Source organism: Eimeria acervulina, genomic scaffold (assembly GCF_000499425.1).
Source record: "Eimeria acervulina Houghton genomic scaffold, Eah_scaff308, whole genome shotgun sequence".
Classification (NCBI taxonomy): domain Eukaryota; phylum Apicomplexa; class Conoidasida; order Eucoccidiorida; family Eimeriidae; genus Eimeria; species Eimeria acervulina.
The window spans coordinates 1-21,016 of NW_013547720.1; the positions used below are offsets into that span (position 1 = coordinate 1).

Consider the following 21,016-nt stretch of genomic DNA (forward strand, 5'->3'; position numbering starts at 1 on the left):
TATATATAATATGTATATTATATATATTATAATAATTAATATTTATATATTTATATATTGTATATATGTGGAGTCCATTGTCTATTTGAAGAAAAGATTATTATTTTTATATTATTTGTTTTTTGTTTTGTTTTTATTTTTTAATATTTATTTTGTTTGTTTATAATTTAATTATTTTGATTAATTTTTCTTTACTTGTTTTGTTTTAATTTCTTTCTTCTCTATTACAATTCATTTGTTATAACTTAATTAAATAAATTAAACTAATTAAACTAATTAAATTAATTAATTAAATGAGTGCATTATTTAAATTATTGTTTTGTTTTATTCAGGAACAGATGTACTAGCGCATGCAGATCGGGTGGTGCCCAGGCTAGGTTGGAGACAGGTTGATAGACTAGGAAATTTAGATATAAAGTCTCCAGACATAGCTCAAGCATTCGGCTGTCTGCATGAAGCAGCAATATACACTTGGGTAGTCCCCTCTGCTGAGCAGCAACAAGAAGAAGAAGAAGAAGAAGTTGTTGAAGATGAACAAGAAGATAAAGAGAAAGAAAATGAAGATGATAAAGACAGAAAAAATCAAACCGATGCAGACACACGAGAAGAACCGCCTAAACATACAGATGCAGAACCAGAAGAAGAGGTGCCTCATCCACCAAGTTCTGCTGCTGCTGCTGCTGCTAGTGCTGCTGCTGCTGCACAAGCAGCAGCAGCTGCTAAAGGTGATAGGACAGATAAGAGAGAGAAAAGCAAATATGCTGATTTAGATGTGCACTCCTTTACCCCCCACACGCCTTCTCAGGGGATGAATACACCTGCTGCTGCTGCAAGTAAGGCAGCAGCAGCAGCAGCAGCACTTCCACCCTCTGCTGCTTCATTAGCAGGAGAACCACCCGCACCGCCTACTCCGACAACACCATATGCAGCAGCAACACCAGCAGCAGCACCACCAGCAGCAGCAGCAGCACCAGCAGCAGCAGCAGCAGCAGGAACCCCTTCTCGTCGACATACAGGGCCTCTATCTGTTACTGAAGGCAGCACTTCTCATGTTAGCGGCTCCGGGTTTCGTTCAATCCCAATAATTGAGCGAGGAGAAGAAACACATATTGCAGATTATGCAGCAACACACTCGGCAGTCTCATCCTCTGCTGCTGCTGCTGCTGCTGCTGCTGGGGGGGGCCTAGAGCCGCTCCCGTCACGAGACGAGGGGCTTCTAAAGAAACGCACAGAAGCAGAACAGGTGAGACTAACTAATACTATTTCTTACTGTAAGCTGCAACAGCAGCAGCAGCAGCAGCAACTGCTGCTGCTGCTGCTGCTGTTGCAGCCAGATTAACTAACGCCGGCAGCATTAGCAGCAACAACCGCAGCAACGGCATCAGCAGCACCAACACCAGCACCAGCACTAACACCAGCAGCAGCAGCAGCACCAACACCAGCAGCAGCAGCAGCAGCAGCAGAAGTGGATATGTTTGAGTGTAACATTGTATATAGCAGCAGCAGCAGCAGCACCAACACCAGCAGCAGCAGCAGCAGCAGCAGAAGTGGATATGTTTGAGTGTAACATTGCATATATTTGTATTCAGGAGAGACAGGCGCACAGCTTAGCAGCGCGGGGTCAGGGTTTGAAGCCTTCTTCTTCTCGGGGGTTTGACCCGAAGTTTAATCTGAGGTTAATAGAGCATGCGACAACAGATGCAGGAGAGCGGGAGGTGTACATACACCGCAGAAGCTCAGATGAAGGCAGCTGCAGCAGCAGCGCAGAAGAAGAAAATATTGATTTGTTAGAGGTTACGATTCAAGGCAGAGACCCAGCAACAAGAGCACCGCTTTATAAGTTAACATGCAGAGGAGGTGCTGCTACAGCAGCAGCAGCAGCAGCAGCAGCAGCAGGTGCAGCAGCGGATAAGAGAAAAGATAAACATATTGTTGCTAAAGCTCTTACAACCCTAAAAAAAGCCGTTGTACACCCCAGAACCCCTGGCTCTATTTTCGGTGGTGCAGCAGCAGCAGCAGCAGCAGCTGCAGCAGCAGCAGCAGAAAACCCCACAGGAGAGCACCTGCGACGCAGCCGCACTGTTGGGCCCCGCGAGTCCGACAAGGCAGCAGCAGCAGCAGCAGCAGCAGCAGCACCATTAGCTACTAGGCTGTCAAAGAGCAAGACAGGGCTGGGTATATATCGGGGTAGCTCTGGAGCAGCGGCAGCAGCAACAGGCGCAGCAGCAGCAGGAGCAGCAGCAACAGGAGCAGCAGCAGGAGCAGCAGCAGCAAAGGCTTTTCCTTATCCTGCTGCTGCAGCAGACGGTATGTGCGTCAGTATTAACATCAACGGGGACCCTTTAACACCAGACAAAATGCAGAAGCCGAGAAGAGACAGCACAGCAAGAAGGTTTGATACAGACGCCACGCTCATCTTCGGCGATGCCCCCGAGGGAGACTTCGCTGAACAAAGAAAACATAAAAGAGGAGTAATCAAACCCTAAACCCTAAACCCTAATACTCTAAACCCTAAACCCTGAAACTCTAAACCCTGAAGTTTAAGTATATATACATATATATATGTATATATCTATATTTATATATTTATGCATATGTTTATATTTATATATATACATAGAGGTTTTTATATGTATATATAAACATACAAGTATGGGTTCATATGGATGCATCCGCCTAAATACCCGCATTTCGCAGTAATGCTTAAATAAATATATATATAATATATATATTTATGTGTGTATATATATGTATATATATATATATATATGTATATGTATATATATATGTATGCATTGTATATATATATGTATAAAGATATATACATATAAGATTTATACATATGTATATAAGCGTATATATAATTTCTGTCGCAGTTATTGCGTGTGTTGTCTGCCTATATGCATCCGCCTACACACCAACCCACTGTAACAAGCAAATAAATATAGATATGAATATATATAATATATAAATATATATATTTATATTTATTTGTTTATATTTGTTATTTGCTGCAGTTGTTTCGTTTGTTGTCCGGGAAGAGCGTCGGGCTGCGGGGGTCGCGGCATCAGTTTGGGCCGCCGGGGCCTGAGGCTTCGTTTGGTGTATGCAGCTCTTGCAACTCTAAAAAGTCTTCTCTTTCTGCTTTTAAAACATCACCTCCTGCTGCTGCTCCTGCTGCTCCTGGTGCTGCTCCTGCTGCTGCTGGTGCTCCTGGTGCCCCTGGGAACGGAGGGGGTGATGCTGCTGCTGCTGCTGTTGCTGTTGGAGAGTGGATGCGCCACCAGCAGCAGCAGCAGCAAATGCAGCAGCAGCAGCAAATGCAGCAGCAGCAGCAGCAGCAGCAGCAGCAGGGTGGAGATGTTGGAACGCCTGCAGCACGAACACTTCCTATCAGGGCTTTGGAGAGGACGCTGCCTCTGCCTACATCAGCAGCAGCAGCAGCAGCAGCACCAACAGCAGCAGCAGCAGCAGCAGATGATGGTGCAGAAGATCAGCCACTAAAGACTGGGGGCCTCACTGACTTTTCGGGTCAAGTTCGTTCCAGCTTCTCCTTGGCGAGCTCAGAAAGCTATTTTGAGGTAATATTAATAAACCTTCTTGCTGCTCTTGCTGCTGTTGCTGTTGGTGGTGATGCTGCTGCTGCTGTTGCTGCTGCTGCTGCTGCTGCCGCACTTGGCTGCTGGTTCTGTTGGTGCTGCTTTTGTTTGTCGTTGCTGCTGGCTCTTGCTGCTGCTGGTGTCCTGCAGCAGGAGCAGCAGCAGCAGTAGCATGTGTGTAATTGGGGTGTATGCTCAGTTATATTGTACTCTATTGCGCTTATTTGGGGTGTATATGCAGCTTCCAATGTCTCCTCGCCCAACAGAAGGAGGTGAAGTATGCGGTGCTGGGAGCAGCCGACGTAAAGTGCTACGTAAAGAGAGAGAAGGAGAGTTATATTTGATGATATTTAATGCATGCAGAGAGATGTATCACCGCCTTTATCATAAACAATGTATAGGCGGAAGCGCTCTTCTCTCTTTAAACACCAGCTTAGATTTAGCTAATGACTTCGCAGTCGGCAAAGTCAGACAAAACCCTATTCGAGCATGGGCGAATGTTTTGCAAGAAGATGCAGAACAACAGAAACCCAAAAGCAAACGAGCTGTACGTACACCTCAAAACCCTTTTTATTATATACACCTCAAAACCCTTATTATTATATACACCTCAAAACCCTTATTATTCATTATATACACCTCAAAACCCTTATTATTCATTATATACACCTCAAAATTCTATTATTTATTCAACCCTTATTATTTATATTATGCTGTCAAAGCCCTCGATACCCTTGCTGTTAATTAAACTGTTTCTATACATAACTTAAAACCCTCATTATTATTTAAACCCTTATTAATAATATGCAGTTAAAACCCTAATTAATAATATACACAACTCAAAACCCTTTGTAATAATAAAACCCTTATTAATAACACGCTATACAAACCCATATATATATATATATATATGTATATACATATATACATATATATATACTTATATATATACATATATATATACATATTATATATACATATATATATATATATATGCATATACATATACATATATATATGTATATATACATGCATATATATATACATATATATATTTATATATATAGTTATTGTTTGTGTGTTTTGTTTGTTTAGAACATGACGGGGTTTGAGTATGAGTGGAGTACACTGCAGTCGCGTCTTCACTGTTTACAGTATCAAAGAAGTTTTGTTTGCTGCGTTTTGAACCGATTTCCTTCTGCATTTTTTCGTTCTTTGTTTAATGCTGGAGCCTGCCAAGGAGACTTAGAACAAATATTAGCTTTCGTTGATGTTCATGAAGAACTACTCGATAAAGGAGGCAGAAGCATGCAGCTCCTCATGGGCAAAGATCTCCTGTAAACCCTAAACCCTAATTAACCCTAATTAACCCTCATTAACCCTCATTAACCCTCATATATAGACCCTCATTTACCCTCATATATAGACCCTCATATAAACCCTGAATTACCCTCATTAGTACTCGTAAACACTCTGAAGTAAACCCTATTTAACCCTGTGTACAAAACACTATATCCGTGTTCAACAGCGACAACCCTAAACCCTAAACCCTATAACCACCCCTTTCTAAACATTCTAGGGTTAAGGGTTTAGGATTAAGTGTTTCGGGTTTAGTACTTAGGGTTCAGGGTTTAGGGTTTAGTGCTTAATGCTTAGTGTATAGGGTTTTGGGTTTAATGTCTAGGGTTTAGGGTTTAGGGTTTAGGGTTTAGGGTTTAGGGTTTGTATGTGTGGGTTTTAGGTCTAGCTACAAGCAGCAGATATTATCTGCCAAGCGCTTTGTTTTGTATATTCGAGACTGTTACCCCGACTGCTTCCGTTTTGCTGTGTGCAAAGTAGCAGCAACTCTGCTTCTCAACCTCAAGATCAAGGTAAATCATTCATTAAACACTAATCAAGGGTTTAGGGTTTAGGGTTTAGGGGGTTCGGGAGAGGGTTGGGAGAGCCTACGGCTTATCGTCGGAGATTTACGGTGCTGGAGGGTTTGGGGATTAGGGTTTAGGGTTTAGGGTTTAGGGTATGCAGCTCAGGGCTTCAGGTTAAGGTTCAGACCAAGGGTTTAGGGTTTAGGACTTAGAGTATGTAGGGATTAGGGTTTAGGGTTACTGAGGGCTTAGGGTTAATTTGGGTTTAGGGTTAATGAGGGTTAAGGGTTAATGAGGGTTTAGGGTTTAGGGTTTGCGTTGTATGTGTGCGTATGCTACCAGCTGGTGAAGGACACGGCTTCAAAGGGTTTAGTATTAGAAGAAGATAAAGAAAAGTTGTTGCAGATATTAGAAGAACAGCAGTTTCGTTTATCTCGCTTCAGACCTTGTCTGCTTTTAATTAGACCCCAAGGCTGCTTCTTCGCTACCTTCCCTTCCGCAAACCCAATACCAAGGGGCCCCTCAGGGGCCCCCCTGGGGGCCCCCCTAGGGGCCTCACTAGGGGGCCCCCAGGGCCACACAGGGGGCACCATGGGGGCCCCACTGGGGGCCCCCCGGGCCTCACAGGGGCCTCTCTAGGGGCCTCAATGAGGGCCCAATGGGCCCCACAGGTGCCCCCCTAGGCTCCCCCAGGGCCACCACACAGGGGCCTATATGGGGGCCCCACTGGGGGCCCCCAAAGCCACACAGGGGGCCCCATGGGGGGCCCCCTAGGGGCCCCCCATGGGGGGCCTCCGTAGGGGGGGGCCCGCAGGGCCACCACACAGGGGCCCCCATGGGGGGCCCCTAGGTGCCTCTCGTCTGTACATTCCGCCAGGCCGTGCTGTGGTGCTGTTGTGTTAGGTACTGCTCTAGGGTTTAGGGTTTATTAGGGTTTAAGGTTTGGGGCTGGCTTATTGAGAGCAGTGAATACACACGCAGACATCCGCTACACCGCATGCATGCATGCATGCATATACACTGCATGCATACATGCATTATTTAATCGTCCTTGGGTTCGCTGGAGAGTCAACAGCTCCGCCCCATTCTTGCAACAGGTCGGCTCAGGTGTATGTATGTACACCTCAGGATAAAGTACGAACATTCTGCAATTTTCAATGTTGCGGAGTGTTGTATGAATGCATATATATGCGAGATGTGTAAGAATAATATATTTACTGTATATTTACTATCATATATATATGTATATATATATATATATATGTCTATGTATACATCAGATTTATGTTCTATATATTATATAATATGTACATTGCATGCGTGCGTTTGCTTCAAATGCATGCGGAGGCAAAGAAGAGTAAACCCTTTAGGGTATACGTACAGAGGGCTTAAGCAAGGCCCGATCTCTCAGGTGTATAAAGAGCAGCAAGTATTACTGTCTGTACAGCCCAGCCTTGTGGCTGCGGTGTACGCAGCAGCAGTATGCAGACAGCATTAAGCGCTGCTTATTAATATATTATTATATTTCTTTATAAGCAGATGGGATTGCTTTGCGGTGTACATACACCTCAGCAAACATTCATTTCTACTTTCATTATTTCTTCTTGCATTTCTTTTTGCAATTGCCCTCAAACTTACACACCCACACTCACCACCTCTATATTACCTTCTTATACCCAGCTAGCTAACCCTATAGCTAGCTAGCGACCAAACTAGCAGCTAGCTGAACACCTAGCAAGCAAATAAACTATACGCTATTCACTCCAGCTAGCTAGCTAGCTAGCTAGCACCTAGCTAGCAGCTAGCTAGGAACCTTGCGAGCAAGTCAACTATACACTACAGGATAGCTAGCTAGCTAGCCAGCCAGCTGGGTGGTGTGAATGGGGTATAGCGGTCGAGCGTATAAACAAAGAGAATAAAAACATCAGGTAATCCTGCAGTGCCACTGCATGCAAAATAAAGTAGCTGCAGCAAGAACAGCAGCAACAGCAGCAACAAAGACAGCAGCAGAGTCAGCAACAACCACAGCAGCAGCAGCAGCAGCAGCAGCAGCAAGGACAGCAGCAGAGGAAGCAGCAAACAGCAGCAACAAAGAGAGCAGCAAAGACAGCAATAAAGACAGTAGCAGAGGCAGCAACAAAGGTAGCAGCAGCAGCATCAACAAAGACAGCAACGAAGACAGTTCGTCTTCCTCTCAAGGCCTGCATCTAATTGTGCTGGAGACAGCAGAGTTTGCTTTTTAGCTGCTTTGTGCATTGATATCTTCTCGTCTGTATATCTTTTCTTTTTGTCTATCGCTCTTCTTCATTTACACCTATTTTAAGCTGTCTGAGCCTGTTGTAGCTAGCTGGGCACCGAGCTGTGGCTAGCTGAGGCTAGCTCCGCAGTGGGAGCGCGGGTGCATGCGGCAGCAGCAGCAGCAGCAGCAGCAGCACCTGGTGTTGCTGCTGCTGCAGCAGCTGCACATAGACAGGAAGATATGTTGGGGTGTGCAGGAGCGGCAGTACTGCTGCTGCGGCTGCTGCTTCTTCTGTTTGCTCGTTGCTTCTCCTCTCGTTTGTTTTAAACAAACAGTTTTAAAATTCATTTTAACTTAATTTTTTCTCTTTACTCTTCGCTGTGTGCAGCGAGCTGAACGTACAGCCGGACAGCGAGCGCTCTATTAGCGGTGTGTAGCTTGTATAAGGCAAATGTGATTTAAAATACATCAAAAGAGAGGTTTTTTCATTTAAAATGTGAATTTACATTTAAATATTGCAATTACGCAGCAAAAATGAAGAAAAACTTCCAAGAAATGCACATATTTCTTGATAACAGCAGCTGCTACCTCTCAGCCGCTGATGTAGTACCCGCGGGCGACAGAAGAGCTGCTGCTGCATGCAGCGGCGTCTTCGTTATTCAGGTTTTGAGGTTTTGTTTGTTTAAAATAATTAAAAAGTGCTGCATTTGGGGTTTTATTTTGTCTTTTTGCGTAGTTTTGCTTCTCTCTTCTATTCAGGGAAGCCGCAGACCTCCAGTACTAGCAGCGGGAACCGCAGCAGCAGCTGAGCGCGCTGAGGAGTGCTTCAGTCTATCGTCTTCTTGTGGCTTTTGGATAAAAATAAATTAATATTTGAAGTATTTGTCTTTTAATTTCATTAAAAAGTGCTTAAAAAAACCCCTAACTCGCTCTAGCTGCTGCAAACAGCAACGCAGCTGCAGCTCGTCGTTCAGCGTAGCGCATCATTCCTATACCCATGGCTTGTTGCTGCAGTTATTTGTTTTAATTCTTCTTCTTCTAAACCCTAAACCCTAATCCTTAATCCCTAAACCCTAAACGTTCTTCTTATGCCAGCCGCTGGGTGGGTCTTCCGGTGTACGTACACCCGAACGAAGCGCAGCAGCTGCAGAACAGCAGCCGCAGCAGCAGCCGCAGCACGCGATCCACCACCATCACAGCAGCAGCAGCAGCAGCAGCAGGATCAGCAGCACCAATGGATCTACGAGCAGACCCAGGAGCCCTCCTGGGGGGCCCTCCTGGAGCAGCAGCAGCAGCTGACGACGTCGCTACATTTGAGGCTGCAGCAGCAGCAGCAGCAGCACCACAGCAGCGGCGTTCTTGGCGTTTGCTGAAGGTCGTGCGGAGAGGATTTGTTTATTGCTTCATGCTGCTGCTGCTTGCAGCACAGGTGTTGGGAGCAGTACATATGAAAGGCTATCCAGGCCTAGAGCTGCTGATTGCTTCGTTAACCCCTGGCCTTGCTCTCCTTTGCCTGTACGGCAGCACATATATATCATTAACGTTGTATTGCTGCTGATCTTGCTGCTGCTGCTCTTGCTGCTGCTCTTGCTGCTCCTTCTCTTCATGGACGTGTCCTTATGTTGCGGTTGGTGCTGGTGCTCTTGCTTATGCATAAGTGCTTCTGCTGCTGCTGCTGCTGCTCGTTGCTTAAGGATGTATGCTGCTGTTGCATCTGCTGCATTTCTTTCTTTTTTTGAGGGTGAGTCAATCCTCCGAGTGTACGTTGCCTGTGGTGCTGCTGCATTTGCTGCTGCTGCATGAACTGCTACTGCATTTGCTGCTGCTGCTGCTATTTGCTGCATCATTTGCTGCTGCACTGTTTGTTGCTGCAGGCTGCAGTGTCTGGCTGGGCGCAGTCGCTTGCCTTGGGGTGTAGCTGCGGAGCTGGTTGCGTTTGGGGCTGTCTGCAGCGTGCTGCTAGCGGTAGGCTTAGAAATATGCAGCGCTTTGCTGTTTGCTGAGCAGCTTAAAGGCTGTGCCCCTCCTCCCAGCAGCAGTAGAGCTCCGTTTGCTGCTGCAGGTACAGCGGGATTCACTTACCTGCAGCAGCTGCAGCAACAGCAGCAGCAGCAGCAGCAGCTACTGATGAAACAGCAAAGCGATCTGCTGCTGCTGCAGCAAAAAATGCTGCAAAGCAGCACCCCTGTACCACTGCATGCAAATGAAAAGGAATACTTGCAGCAGCAGCAACAGCAGCAGCAGCAGCAGCAGCAGCAGCATCTGCAGCAATACTTGGAGTTCTCGGGTTTGCAAGGCACTTCATTTTCACCATCTGCAGCAGCAGAAGCAGCAGCAGGAGAAGAAGCAGCAGCAGAAGCAGCAGACCCTGCAGCATTTTCTTTTAGTGGTTTGTCTCGATTATTACTGCGAGGATTGCTGGGGGCCCAGGCTGTTGATTGCGGCTATCGAAGCCGTGGGGTGTACAGGCACCTCCTTTCTCTTCTTACTGGAGGCGACTTGTCTAGCAAAGTTGGCGGTGAAGGAAGGGACTTCATTTTTAATCCTTATATCTGCACTCTCTTCGTCTTTCTCTGTCAGTCTTATCATACTCCCCTGCAAAGGCTTTAGCTGCTAGGGTTTAGGGTTTAGGGTTTAGGGTTTGGGGTTTGGTTTAAGGGTTTATGACAGGTTATAAGGGGGGTTTAGGGTTTATTAGGGCTTGCTATTCTTATGTCTTGACTGGGGTTTATTAGTGTTTATTAGTGTCTATTATTCAGGGTTTGCAATTCTTTATTAGGGTTTTATGAGGGTTTACAACCCCCCATTAGGGTTTATTAGGTTTACTAGGGTTTACAAACCCTTATTAGGGTTTATTAGGGTTTATTTTTTCTGTTCAGATATGATATTGTGCATCGGCTTCGCTGAAGAATTCTCTAAGGCCACCGCTATGCTCCTTCTACGACCCTCAAGGCTGCCCAATACCCAACAGTATAACCTGGGGGCCCCCCTGGGGGCCCCCCTAGGGGCCTCCATAGGGGGCCCCTTAGGGGCCCCCATAGGGGCCCCTATGGCCCCCTTGGGGGCCCCCATATTGGCCTCTGTGGGGGGGCCCCTAGAGGCCACTGTGGGGGCCCCCATGGGGGCCCCTATGGGGGCCCCTTGGGGGTATGGTAGGTTGATTGCTGCTGAAGCTGAGAAGGAAGCGAATTCTTTTCATCATTATGTTTCTCATCCACTATCAATGGTTGTTGGTGGTTGCTGCGCTGCTTTGGGGTGAGTCTCCTGCTGCTGCTGCTGCTGCTGCTGCTGCTGTTGTTGTTGCTGCTGTTGCTGTTGTTGGTCTGAAGGGTTGTTGGGGAAGCTGCTGCTGCGTTTGATGCTGCTGCTGCATTTGCATTTGCTGCTGCTCTCATTATTTCTACTACATTTGTTGCTGCTGCTGCATCAGCATCAGCTCCTACTGCTGCAGTAGCACCTCTACTACTACTGCTGCTGCTGCTGCTGTTTATATTGCTGCTGCTGCTGCTGTTGCTGCGTGCATGCATTGTTTAGGTTTGCAACGATTGAAAATTTGAGTTATGTTTTTGCGGCGAAGTCCGATATGGAGGTAGCCCTGGCTACTGCATGGGTTAGGTATGGCTGTTATATATAATTATTTATTTATTTATTTATTTTGTTTGTTTATTTCTCTTCTATTTCTTTTTTATTTGTTTATTAACGAATTAATTAACGTTGCCTCTTTTCTTTATTTTTTTGCTTTTTATTTGTTTATTTGTTCTTCTTTTGTTTGTTTGTTTTTTATTTTTTATTTGCTCATTAATAAATTATTTGTTTGTTTGTTTCTCTTTTATTTTTTTGTTTGTTTGTCTGTCGTTTTTTTGCTTATTCTTTTTCATTGCTTAGGGCTGTCTTTGTTGGTGGTTTGTTTGTTTATGCATTTTATTTATTTGTTTTAAATATATTTCTTTTTCTTCTGTTTGCGTATTATGTTTGTTTGTTGTTTGCATATTGTTGTAATGTTGTTTATATATTTGTTTATGTATTTGTTTATTCATTTCCTTCGTCTTTTATTTCTTTATTTAATTGTTTATTTCTTTTTGATGTCTTCGTTTATTTATTTGCTGTTGCCGGTCGCTGTCTTTGCTTATTTTATTTTGTGATTTGTTGTTGTGTTTGACGATTTGTTTTTCTTTGCGTTTTTTTCTCGTTTTATCTTTTTGTTTTTATGTCCAGTGGGGTTTAGGGTTTAGGGTTTAGGGTTTAGGGTTAGTGCTAAGGGTGTATTATCTCATGCAGTGTTCGTCGTTTCTTAGGGTTTGTAGCTTAGCGTGTAGGGTTTAGGGTTTAGGGTTTGTTGTTTGTTTTTTAGGGCGTTTACAGCAATTCCATCGCATGCAGCAAACACCGGCATTGCTGCTTGTTTGTTAGCAGCAGCAGCAGCAAGTGCAGCAGCAGCAGCTGGGGCTGGAGCTTCTTATCCATGGGGTGATGCAGCAGCAGCAGGAAGCCCCGAAGAAGCAGCATATCGTGGTGGCTACGGCATATACACCATTGGAGAGGCGCATGCAATGCAGGTCTCTAGCGACAGCAACAACAGCAACAGCAGCAGCAGCAGCAGCACCAGCAGACCCCCCTCTCCCCCCGTTCTAAAGGACTTCAAGCCTTTCTCTTTCCGTCTGCTGCTGCAGAGCGCGTTGCTTCCGGGGCTGCTGCATGGCTGCTACGATGCAGCACTAACTCTTGCTTCTGTTGCCTATACAGCGGGGCAGGTGCATGCAGACAGCAGCAGCAGCAGCAGCAGCAGCATGTACAGCAGCCACTTAGAAAGCAACAGTTATAATATTTTCATTGCTTCAGGCTGGCTTATGGTGGCGCTTGCGGCGTGGTGGAGTTCTGTGATTATCTTCTGCAGCAAATGGAGCAGCATGAAGCAGCTGCTGCCTTTCTATGTTTATTTTGCGGGTCCTTCTTACTTCGCAGCCTCAGCAGGAGGTGATGTTGCTGCTGCTGCTGCAGCAGCAGCAGCAGGCAGGGGGGCCCTGCCAGCAAGAGCTCCTGCTGCGGTCTTCCCCACTGGTGCAACAGCGCCCCAGGCCCTTGTAGAACAACTGCAGCAGCAGCAGCAGCTGCAGCAGCAACTGCTGCAGCAGCAATTCGCCCCTATTCCGCCGGACACAGCAACGTGGCAGCAGCGGCCTTATCACCAGCAGAGGCAGCAGCAGCTGCTGCAGCAGCAACAGCAGCTGCTGCTGCATCAGCAGCAGCAGCTCCTCTACGCACCCATGTATCGCCACTACGCACCCATGCAAACTCCGCTTCTGTCGCCACAGCAGCAGCAGCAGCAGAAGCAGCAGCAGCAGCAGCAGCAGCGCAACTGCAGCAGCTCTTAGAGATGCCGAAGTACATCGCGCAGCGCCATCTTCATTTTGCTGCTGCGCAGCCGCAGCAGCAATACACCCAAATTTCACTCGCGTCCTGTGATAGTATATGCATTGGTGTATAAAATATATATATATATATATATTAATATAATAAACTATATATATTATGTTTATTATACACCTTGTATGTTGACGCATAAACGGGAAGATATGTACGCGGTTTTCTTATGAAATTTATTGCATCATGCATGTGTGTATAATATATATAATGTATATTTATATATTTGTATATATATAATGTATATTTCTATATATGTATACATACATATAATCTATTTAGTTGCATGATTTGTGCATTAACACGAGTTGCATTCTGCGTACTTAATACTGATGTTGAACTGCATGCTCTTCTCGAAACTAGAGCATGTATTGTTATATTGTCTATATATATACTAAGTAAATATGTATATATATAACTATACATATATATATATATATATTAGGCATATTCCATTATAAGGCCCATCAATTGTTCTTCTTGCTGCATGCATGCAGAGCCGTCAGAAGCAACAATGCAAAAAAAATGTGTGGCGGACGGCAAATTTTTCGTTTGAAGTTTGCAATTTAATTTGCCTTTGGTTTTGGTTCTGTTTGTTTGGGTCTACTGGCCCGAACTGCGGTTCAGTATAGCTAGTAGTATTATTAGGAATATATATATATATATATATGTATAAACTAGGTAGAATTTATGCTTTTGCTTAATCGTGGGACACCGCGGGACTGAAGTGGGAGTTCGTTTAGGTTTCGTACAGACGAAGTAAGGAGATAAATGTTGAAAAGGAAAAGTCTAAAAAACAGTTTATAAATCGATGTAGAAAAAGCAAACAGAAGAAGAGCAAGAGTTAGTTTAAATAGGGGAAATTAAACGAATACCAAATAGTATAAATGAAATCCCAACAAGACCGAGCGAGCAACAGTTGTAGAGTAGATATATGCGCATACAGCAGCAAAGAGAAGAAAAAGAGATGCGTAAAGGGAATGCATGCATATCAGCAGAAAAAATGCATACATCGTCTAAACGCAAAGAGCAGGAAATCAGGGGTAAACAGTGATAATGAAGATATTGTTAATATATATATATATATATAATATATATATATATATATATATATATTAACAATGTCTTCAGGCCTCTTCAGCAATAGCCTCCGGCTCATACTCAATACGCATTCGCGTGTTCTTCCCTGAAGCAAACCAAAACCGAAATGAAAACAAATAAAATATTTACAAAAAGAAAGCAAAAGATAGCCACATATCATGACAAGAAAAACAAAGAAGAAAACAAAAGAAATAAATGACGATTCGCTCAACAGAAACACGGAGGTGTACAGACACCTCAGACGGCGCATTCAAGAAGCAGAAAAAAATGAGGGAAATTCGCTCTAAAATGAAAACATTTTAAAAGTGTTTTAAAGTATTTTCACTGCGATAAGATAGCGAACGATTATTTCTTACTTTTTGCTGCTTGTCTGCGCAAAGTAGAGACAGGAACATCTCTTTTTTCTTTGCTTTCTCTTTCTGCTGCGGCTTTTCGTTTCTTCTGAATACTACTTGGTGCTTGGAGTTCTTCTACATCGACAAGAAGTTCTTTCTTTTTTCCTTTTGTTGCTGCTGGCTTTTCTGCTGTGTCTTCATCTTCTACTTCTGATTCACTTTCCTCTAATTCAGAACCTGAGCCTGAAAAAGAAAACTCATCTTCACTCCCTTCTGTTGACGAGCCCTCAAGATCATCATCCAACTCAAAGTCTGAAGAAGCAAATTCTTCTTCGTCTGTCTCCGCAGCAGCTTCAAATCGAATGGCGCCTGAAAACATGGAGAAATGTGCAGCAACATATTTATATAAATTTATAAAAAACAGCGGAGGCAGGAAACAGAGAATACAAATACACAGGGTAAATGTTAAAGGATCCACCTCAACAATGCTAAAGCAAATCCATACACGTCATCCTAGTCACGTGCAAACACGCAATCGTACGATTTCTATTTTATATATATATGTATATCATACTATTATACATATTTATATACTGCATGACAGAGGCAAAACAGCAGAATCCGCGTTCAAAAAAGTCATACAAGGAACAACGTAATTGAGCAATGCATAGAGGAGTGAAGTCCCAAGGAACTTCCGCAATATATATATATATATATTATATAATTATATATATATATATATGTATGTTTATCCAGCTTCACTGGTTCAAGAAAAATGAATGAAAATAAAACTGAACTCTCTTCAACCGAAGAATAAGAGGGAGGAAAGAAAGAGAGTGTACCTGTCTCTGCAGCTTTTGCTGTTGTTACTTCTGGCGTTTCTTTTTCTTCTTGAGTTGTTTCTTTCGTGAGTCTGTGTTCATTGTACAAATCCCCGTACACCCCCTGCAACAAGCAAAGCCAAAAAAGAAGACAAAAAAATATCAGCAACAGAAGCAGCACAACAGCGCAGCAGCAGCAACAAAAACGCAGCAGCGGAAACAAACCAACTATGCAGCAGCAACAACAAAGCAGCAGAAGCAACAAACCCAACGACGCAGCAACAGCAGCAGCTCAGCACTAACAGCTCAGCAGCAGCAGCATCAGCAACAGCAGCAGCCGCAGCAAAAGCAGCAGCAGCAGGTGAATTGTTCTGACTTGGTGCAATCTCTTGAGGAGTTCGTCCTCAATGACATCTTCGATGTGGGCTGCGACGAGGGCTTTCTTTTCCCTTGCTGCTTCCCTTCTTTCTGTTTTCTTTTTAACCCCTTCTAGTTTCTCTCTAAACACAAAGCAAAGAAGACAAACAACAAATGCAACGCCACCATGCAATTAATGGACGTACATAGAGAGAGCCTTCGTTTTGCTGCTGCAGTGTGCAGCTGCAGAGTGCTGCTGCAGTGTGCTGCTGCTGTGCTGCCGCAGCCGTTGCTCCTGCCGGTGCTGTGGCTGTTCCTCTCCCGTTGCTGGTGCTGCTATTGCTGCTGCTGCTACTACTGCTGCTGTTTTTGTTGCTGCTGACGGACTTGGGTTTGAGTTCGAGTTTGCGCATTCTGTCGATCATGTGTTTGAGTTTGATTGTTCTCCTTTTGCAGCGTTCAATCTGATGTTGAGGGTATACGTTTTTCATGTGTTTTTCAATGGTTTTCTTCGCCTCAGATATATTTCTTGAGAGTTTAATCCTCTCCCACAGGCGATTGGGGAGATGAGCTCTCTCTACTGTCTTTAAACAAAGATACAGCTTCCCTTGATTCTCTAGAACTGTGCCATAGTTGCTGTTGGCTAGGGGGCAGCTGACGCGGTTGCATTTGCCTGTTACGTTGTACTGATTGCTGCACATATCTTCTTTGTCTGTCTTTCTCTTGAAAGAACAGAAGTGCTTGTTGATCACGTTCCATATCAACTCGTCGTTCTGCATCTTGAAGGAACGCGGCGAAGCGCGGTGTACGTACACCCGGGGAAACCCAAGGAGTAATGAAGGCGGAAAACGCCTTCTATTTCAATCCTTCACTGCCTCAATTCTTCTATCTATGCCTCGAGAAAAATACGAAGATGAAATTTCTACTGGGGCCCCCAAAGGGCCTGGAGGCCCCACCCCACGATCAGAGGAAGAAAAGATCTTCTGCCTTGTAACCGCTGCGATATTATGTTTTCTCTTCTATTTTCTTCATCTGAAAACAAATGTAATTCAAAACAACACGAAGGGTCAGACACTTCTTTCCCTTCCAAAGATCGCGAGCTGTTGAACTCTCGATGCGTTCAGCGGTAGCCGCATGAAGACCCCAGGGCTGGTGATCCCGTGCCTAAAATAACAAGTTAATACAAATTATTCAAATTGACTAGAAGAATTCCCTTTTTCAATGAATATCAAGGGGAAATAATAGGAAGATGTGAACACAACGTCACTGGGTGTACGTGCAGCTTCATGGTAACAGCACAACCCCAGCAGCCCCGTTGTTGGCTGTTCTTTGTGCAGGTCTCAGCTCTTTGAATTTCGAGTTTTCATTGAGCACTGTTTTATTTTGTTTCATTTGTTTACGATTTTGAAGTAGCAGAGGTGTTGAAAACGCATTTGAAAGTGCCAGACATGCAGAAAGCGGTAGTTGAGGCGGCTCGCGGGCGCATCCCTGTTCATCATGAAGGTAAGCTGAAACTGGGAAAAGTAGGGAATTAAGCAGAAATGTGAATAAATGAATGAGTAAGTAAGTGAAAATAAACCGAAAACAAAAGGTTACCTGCGATCAATAATGCAATTTTTATGTGTTCAGGCCGCCTGCTGTACGAATGGGAGCAAGACTTGTCAGACGTTCATATGTATATCGCCCCTCCCCCGCAAGTAAAAGCGAAAGAAATTCAAATCCAAATTCACCCAAATCGGCTACGAGTTGGTTTGATAGGAAAACCCCCTTTGTTCGATGTAAGAACTATCCTGACAAGCACACACCTCAGCTGCATACACAGGGAGGTATAATAAGCAGATAAAGTTTGTAATTAATCACCTCTTTGGTAAGGCACTTGTTATGAAGACGTTCATCATTAAATATCATAGAGTGATGATGCGCACTATTAAACAATATACGGTGATGCTGTTGTAGAATATTATATTTTGGTGTTGTTCATCTTAACATTGCATGCAATGATGGTGCTGATTGAATGATAATGTATGATGATATTCCGCCAGGGTGTTTATCACAAAAAATCATGTACTAATACTTATTTTAAAGACGATTACCTTTTCTTAGGTCTTTCGCCTTCAAACTTGTAGGAAATAGAGGGTTGATTTCTATAGCGAATGCACCCATTGAATAACAATGATGCTGCTGTAGCTGCTGCTGCAGCTACTGCTGCATAAATAAGCACGCGAGAAGAGAAAGGATTTAGTTTGTCTTTTTCATTGTTTCTTCCTATGGAAGTACAGAAATGGTGGTTTGTTGCCAGTTATTATGCGTATCGTATCTTCTTTATTATTACTATTATTATTGCTTACGATCGTTCTTATTGATTATTATTATCCTTGTCAATATCATTATCGTTATCTATTATTATTATTATTACTATTATTTATTGTTCTTTTTTATTTATTGGTATTATTATTCATTTATTTATTTATCTATTTAATATTATTGTTTGTTCCCTGTTGTTGTGCTGTTCAGCAGCTGCTGCTGTAAATGCAATTTGATCATTTCACTTACTTATGCAGATTATATATTTCTTTAGAAGAAGAAGCCAAGTAATTAGTTAATTAATTAATTAGCTCCTTATTAATTAATTAACTATCGAATTAAATATAATATTAAGATTCTATCATTTGTTTTTCTCTCTTCCTTCAGGAGGAACTCTCATCAACTGTAGAAACGTCTTCTTCTTTCTGGATGTTGGGTACGGCAAAATGATTATTCAAATATTTTCTAATTTGCATGCAACATAATAAATAAAGGCGTTCATAATTTGCTTGGAATATTCTGATGTTTAGGCCCTCAGTGATATTTTTCAGACTGCATGCATGTAATATACATAATATATAATTTATATTTATATATATTGATTTATAGAGAAAGTCTTCATGTGATTTTGTATGAGCATCTTTTCCTATGAGCATAACATCTTTTATTGAATTTCAACACATAACAAACCGCGAAAAGCCGGCGCCCTCTTGATGTTTTTTGTTGTTCTTATTTTGAATAATTCTCCTTTGTTATTTTTTTTAAAGCTGTAATATAGAAAAACCCTTTTATTCATGGGTGCAGGTTAGTGCTTGGATTTCTGCTGATAATACCCAAGCACATAGTGAATATCTTTATTATATTTACTAATAATAGTAATAAAATATTATATGTATAATACTAGTTTTTCTGTTTTGTTTGTAAATGGATTATCAGAGGATGGGGAGCTGCATATACAGCTGGGGAAAATGCGTAAAGGCGAAGTTTGGAAGTCGGTACTCAAAGGGCACGCTGCCTTAAATCCTCTGGCGAAGGTAATAAATAAATAAATAAATAGATAAAATAAATAAAGTGTTTATTTATTTGTTTATTTGTTTGTTTCTTACTGGCTTAGTTGTTTATTTATTTATTTGTTTGATTGAATGTGAATTCGTTGACACAGCAACAGAGGGAGGTTTAAGTGGTGTTCTAACAATGCTGGAGAAATCCTTTTTGTGGATTTTGACTCAAATAAATGTCTTTTTATTGGTTGTTTGCATTATTACTACCTGCATTATATATATATATTATATGCATAGCATATATTCTATTGTATACATTTTAAAAGAATTTAGGTAATATCTACGCATGCTAACATGCATAGCTGTAAACTATTATATGTATGCATCTTACCTATGTATGTCTGTACGTGGCGATGTAGATACACCGTTTGTAGGCGTGTATGAATATATATTTGCATTTGTATTTATGTTTTTGTTTACTTTTTAGAAATGTTTTGTTTGGAATGTCAGGAGTAGAAGCGCACATGTTAGTATTTGCATTTGTTGGAGTTGCATGCAAATTAAACGTCTTAAGAAATCATTATTATTATTAATATTATATATATGAATCGCATTAAAGTAGAAACACGGTTATTATTAAGAGCATTTGTTCTTGCTGACCTTCTCCTTAACTTTGCTGCTTTATAATTACATACATTTGAATATTTTTTGAATGTGCAAATAGCTGTTTTTTAAATATATATATAATTTAATATATCTATACGCGAAAGGCTTTCGTTCTGCGCGGTGCTGCAGGAAGAAGTGCAGAAGAAATTAATGCTAGAGAGGTTTGGAGAGGAGGTGAGTTTGTGTATTTGTACGGCTATTCATCTATATCGCAATAGTAGTAATAATACTAATAATAAATAATAATTATTATAACTATATTCATTATTATTATTTCATTATTATTATTTGGTATCATTATTTTATTTATTATCATCATTATTACCATATTTATTAATATTATTCCTATTATTTACTATTATTATAATATATAGTAATAATATTACTATTATTATTATTGTATGTTTCGCATGCATGTTTATGTGTTTATTGCAATTCGCTTGTATTTGTTTTTTTGTGTTTTTGTTTCTCAGCACCCTGGCTTCGATTTTTCAAATGCTACCTTCTCTGGTAATACTATTTATAAAGTAGATTTACTTATTTAATTTCTTTGTTTGCTTGCTTGCTTATTTGTTGTATTAATTTGCATTATTAGTATTATCATTATTGAGGGGGATTTAGAATTACTTACTTGTTTGCTTTGTTTGGCATTTTTATTTGCTGCATTTCTTCATTTTTTGTTGGTTTTCTCGCTTGTTCATTTATTTGTTTATTTTTGTACTTGGCTATTTGTTTGTTTCGTTTATTTGCTTGTCTCTGCATTTACTTTTTAAATATATATATATATATATATGTATACATATATATTATAATGTTTTGTTGCTGTTTTCATTTATTTATCGCTTCATGCTTCGTAATTGTTCTTTATGTACTTAATTACTCTTCTGTTAATTTGTTTGTTTCTTCTTCCTTCCTTTATACACTCAATATCATTCCTTTTTGAATTGCTTTCGATTTCTCTCCTTGCAGTTAGCCCCTCACTTTATTTTCTTTTTTATTTTCTTTCTTCGTTTTTATTTCATTTTGTCTAATTCGGGTTTTCCCCTGTTAATGGAGCATGCAGATGTTGCAAGTGCAGCAGATCTTAAGGTGTAGGCGAACTGCACCTTAATAGAGTAATGCAGACAGTAGCAATAATATGTATACAATATATAAACAGCAACTACACAATAAATAATAATTAAAATTAAATATTTGCTTTTTATTACTTCGTTTTTCTTTTGATTTGCTGCCGCAGGCTCAGCGCCCGACCCTCGCAATTTTTTAGGGGGTATTTCGTACGAATGAAAATATAAATAATTTCAAAA

General features: G+C 41.9%; 3 protein-coding genes across 3 annotated transcripts; 2 read left to right on the plus strand and 1 right to left on the minus strand.

Annotated features, from left to right (window-relative positions):
* Positions 1-332: 332 nt before the first annotated feature.
* EAH_00032100 (hypothetical protein) lies at positions 333-6,103 on the plus strand (the record flags this gene model as incomplete). Its single annotated transcript, XM_013392339.1, has 7 exons — positions 333-1,243; positions 1,590-2,471; positions 3,018-3,581; positions 3,841-4,146; positions 4,695-4,936; positions 5,341-5,470; positions 5,807-6,103. Coding segments are annotated over 7 exons (3,332 nt in total), but the record flags the coding sequence as incomplete, so codon positions are not given.
* A 2,834-nt stretch (positions 6,104-8,937) lies between these two features.
* Positions 8,938-13,075, plus strand: EAH_00032110 (hypothetical protein, conserved; the record flags this gene model as incomplete). Its single annotated transcript, XM_013392340.1, has 5 exons — positions 8,938-9,218; positions 9,578-10,278; positions 10,583-10,958; positions 11,238-11,318; positions 12,055-13,075. 5 exons carry the CDS (start codon positions 8,938-8,940, stop codon positions 13,073-13,075), a joined length of 2,460 nt encoding a protein of 819 aa, XP_013247794.1.
* A 1,176-nt stretch (positions 13,076-14,251) lies between these two features.
* Positions 14,252-16,517, minus strand: EAH_00032120 (MAK16 protein, putative; the record flags this gene model as incomplete). The annotated part of the gene is made up of 5 exons (XM_013392341.1): positions 14,252-14,310; positions 14,582-14,929; positions 15,403-15,505; positions 15,758-15,881; positions 16,126-16,517. 5 exons carry the CDS (start codon positions 16,515-16,517, stop codon positions 14,252-14,254), a joined length of 1,026 nt encoding a protein of 341 aa, XP_013247795.1.
* Positions 16,518-21,016: the final 4,499 nt, after the last annotated feature.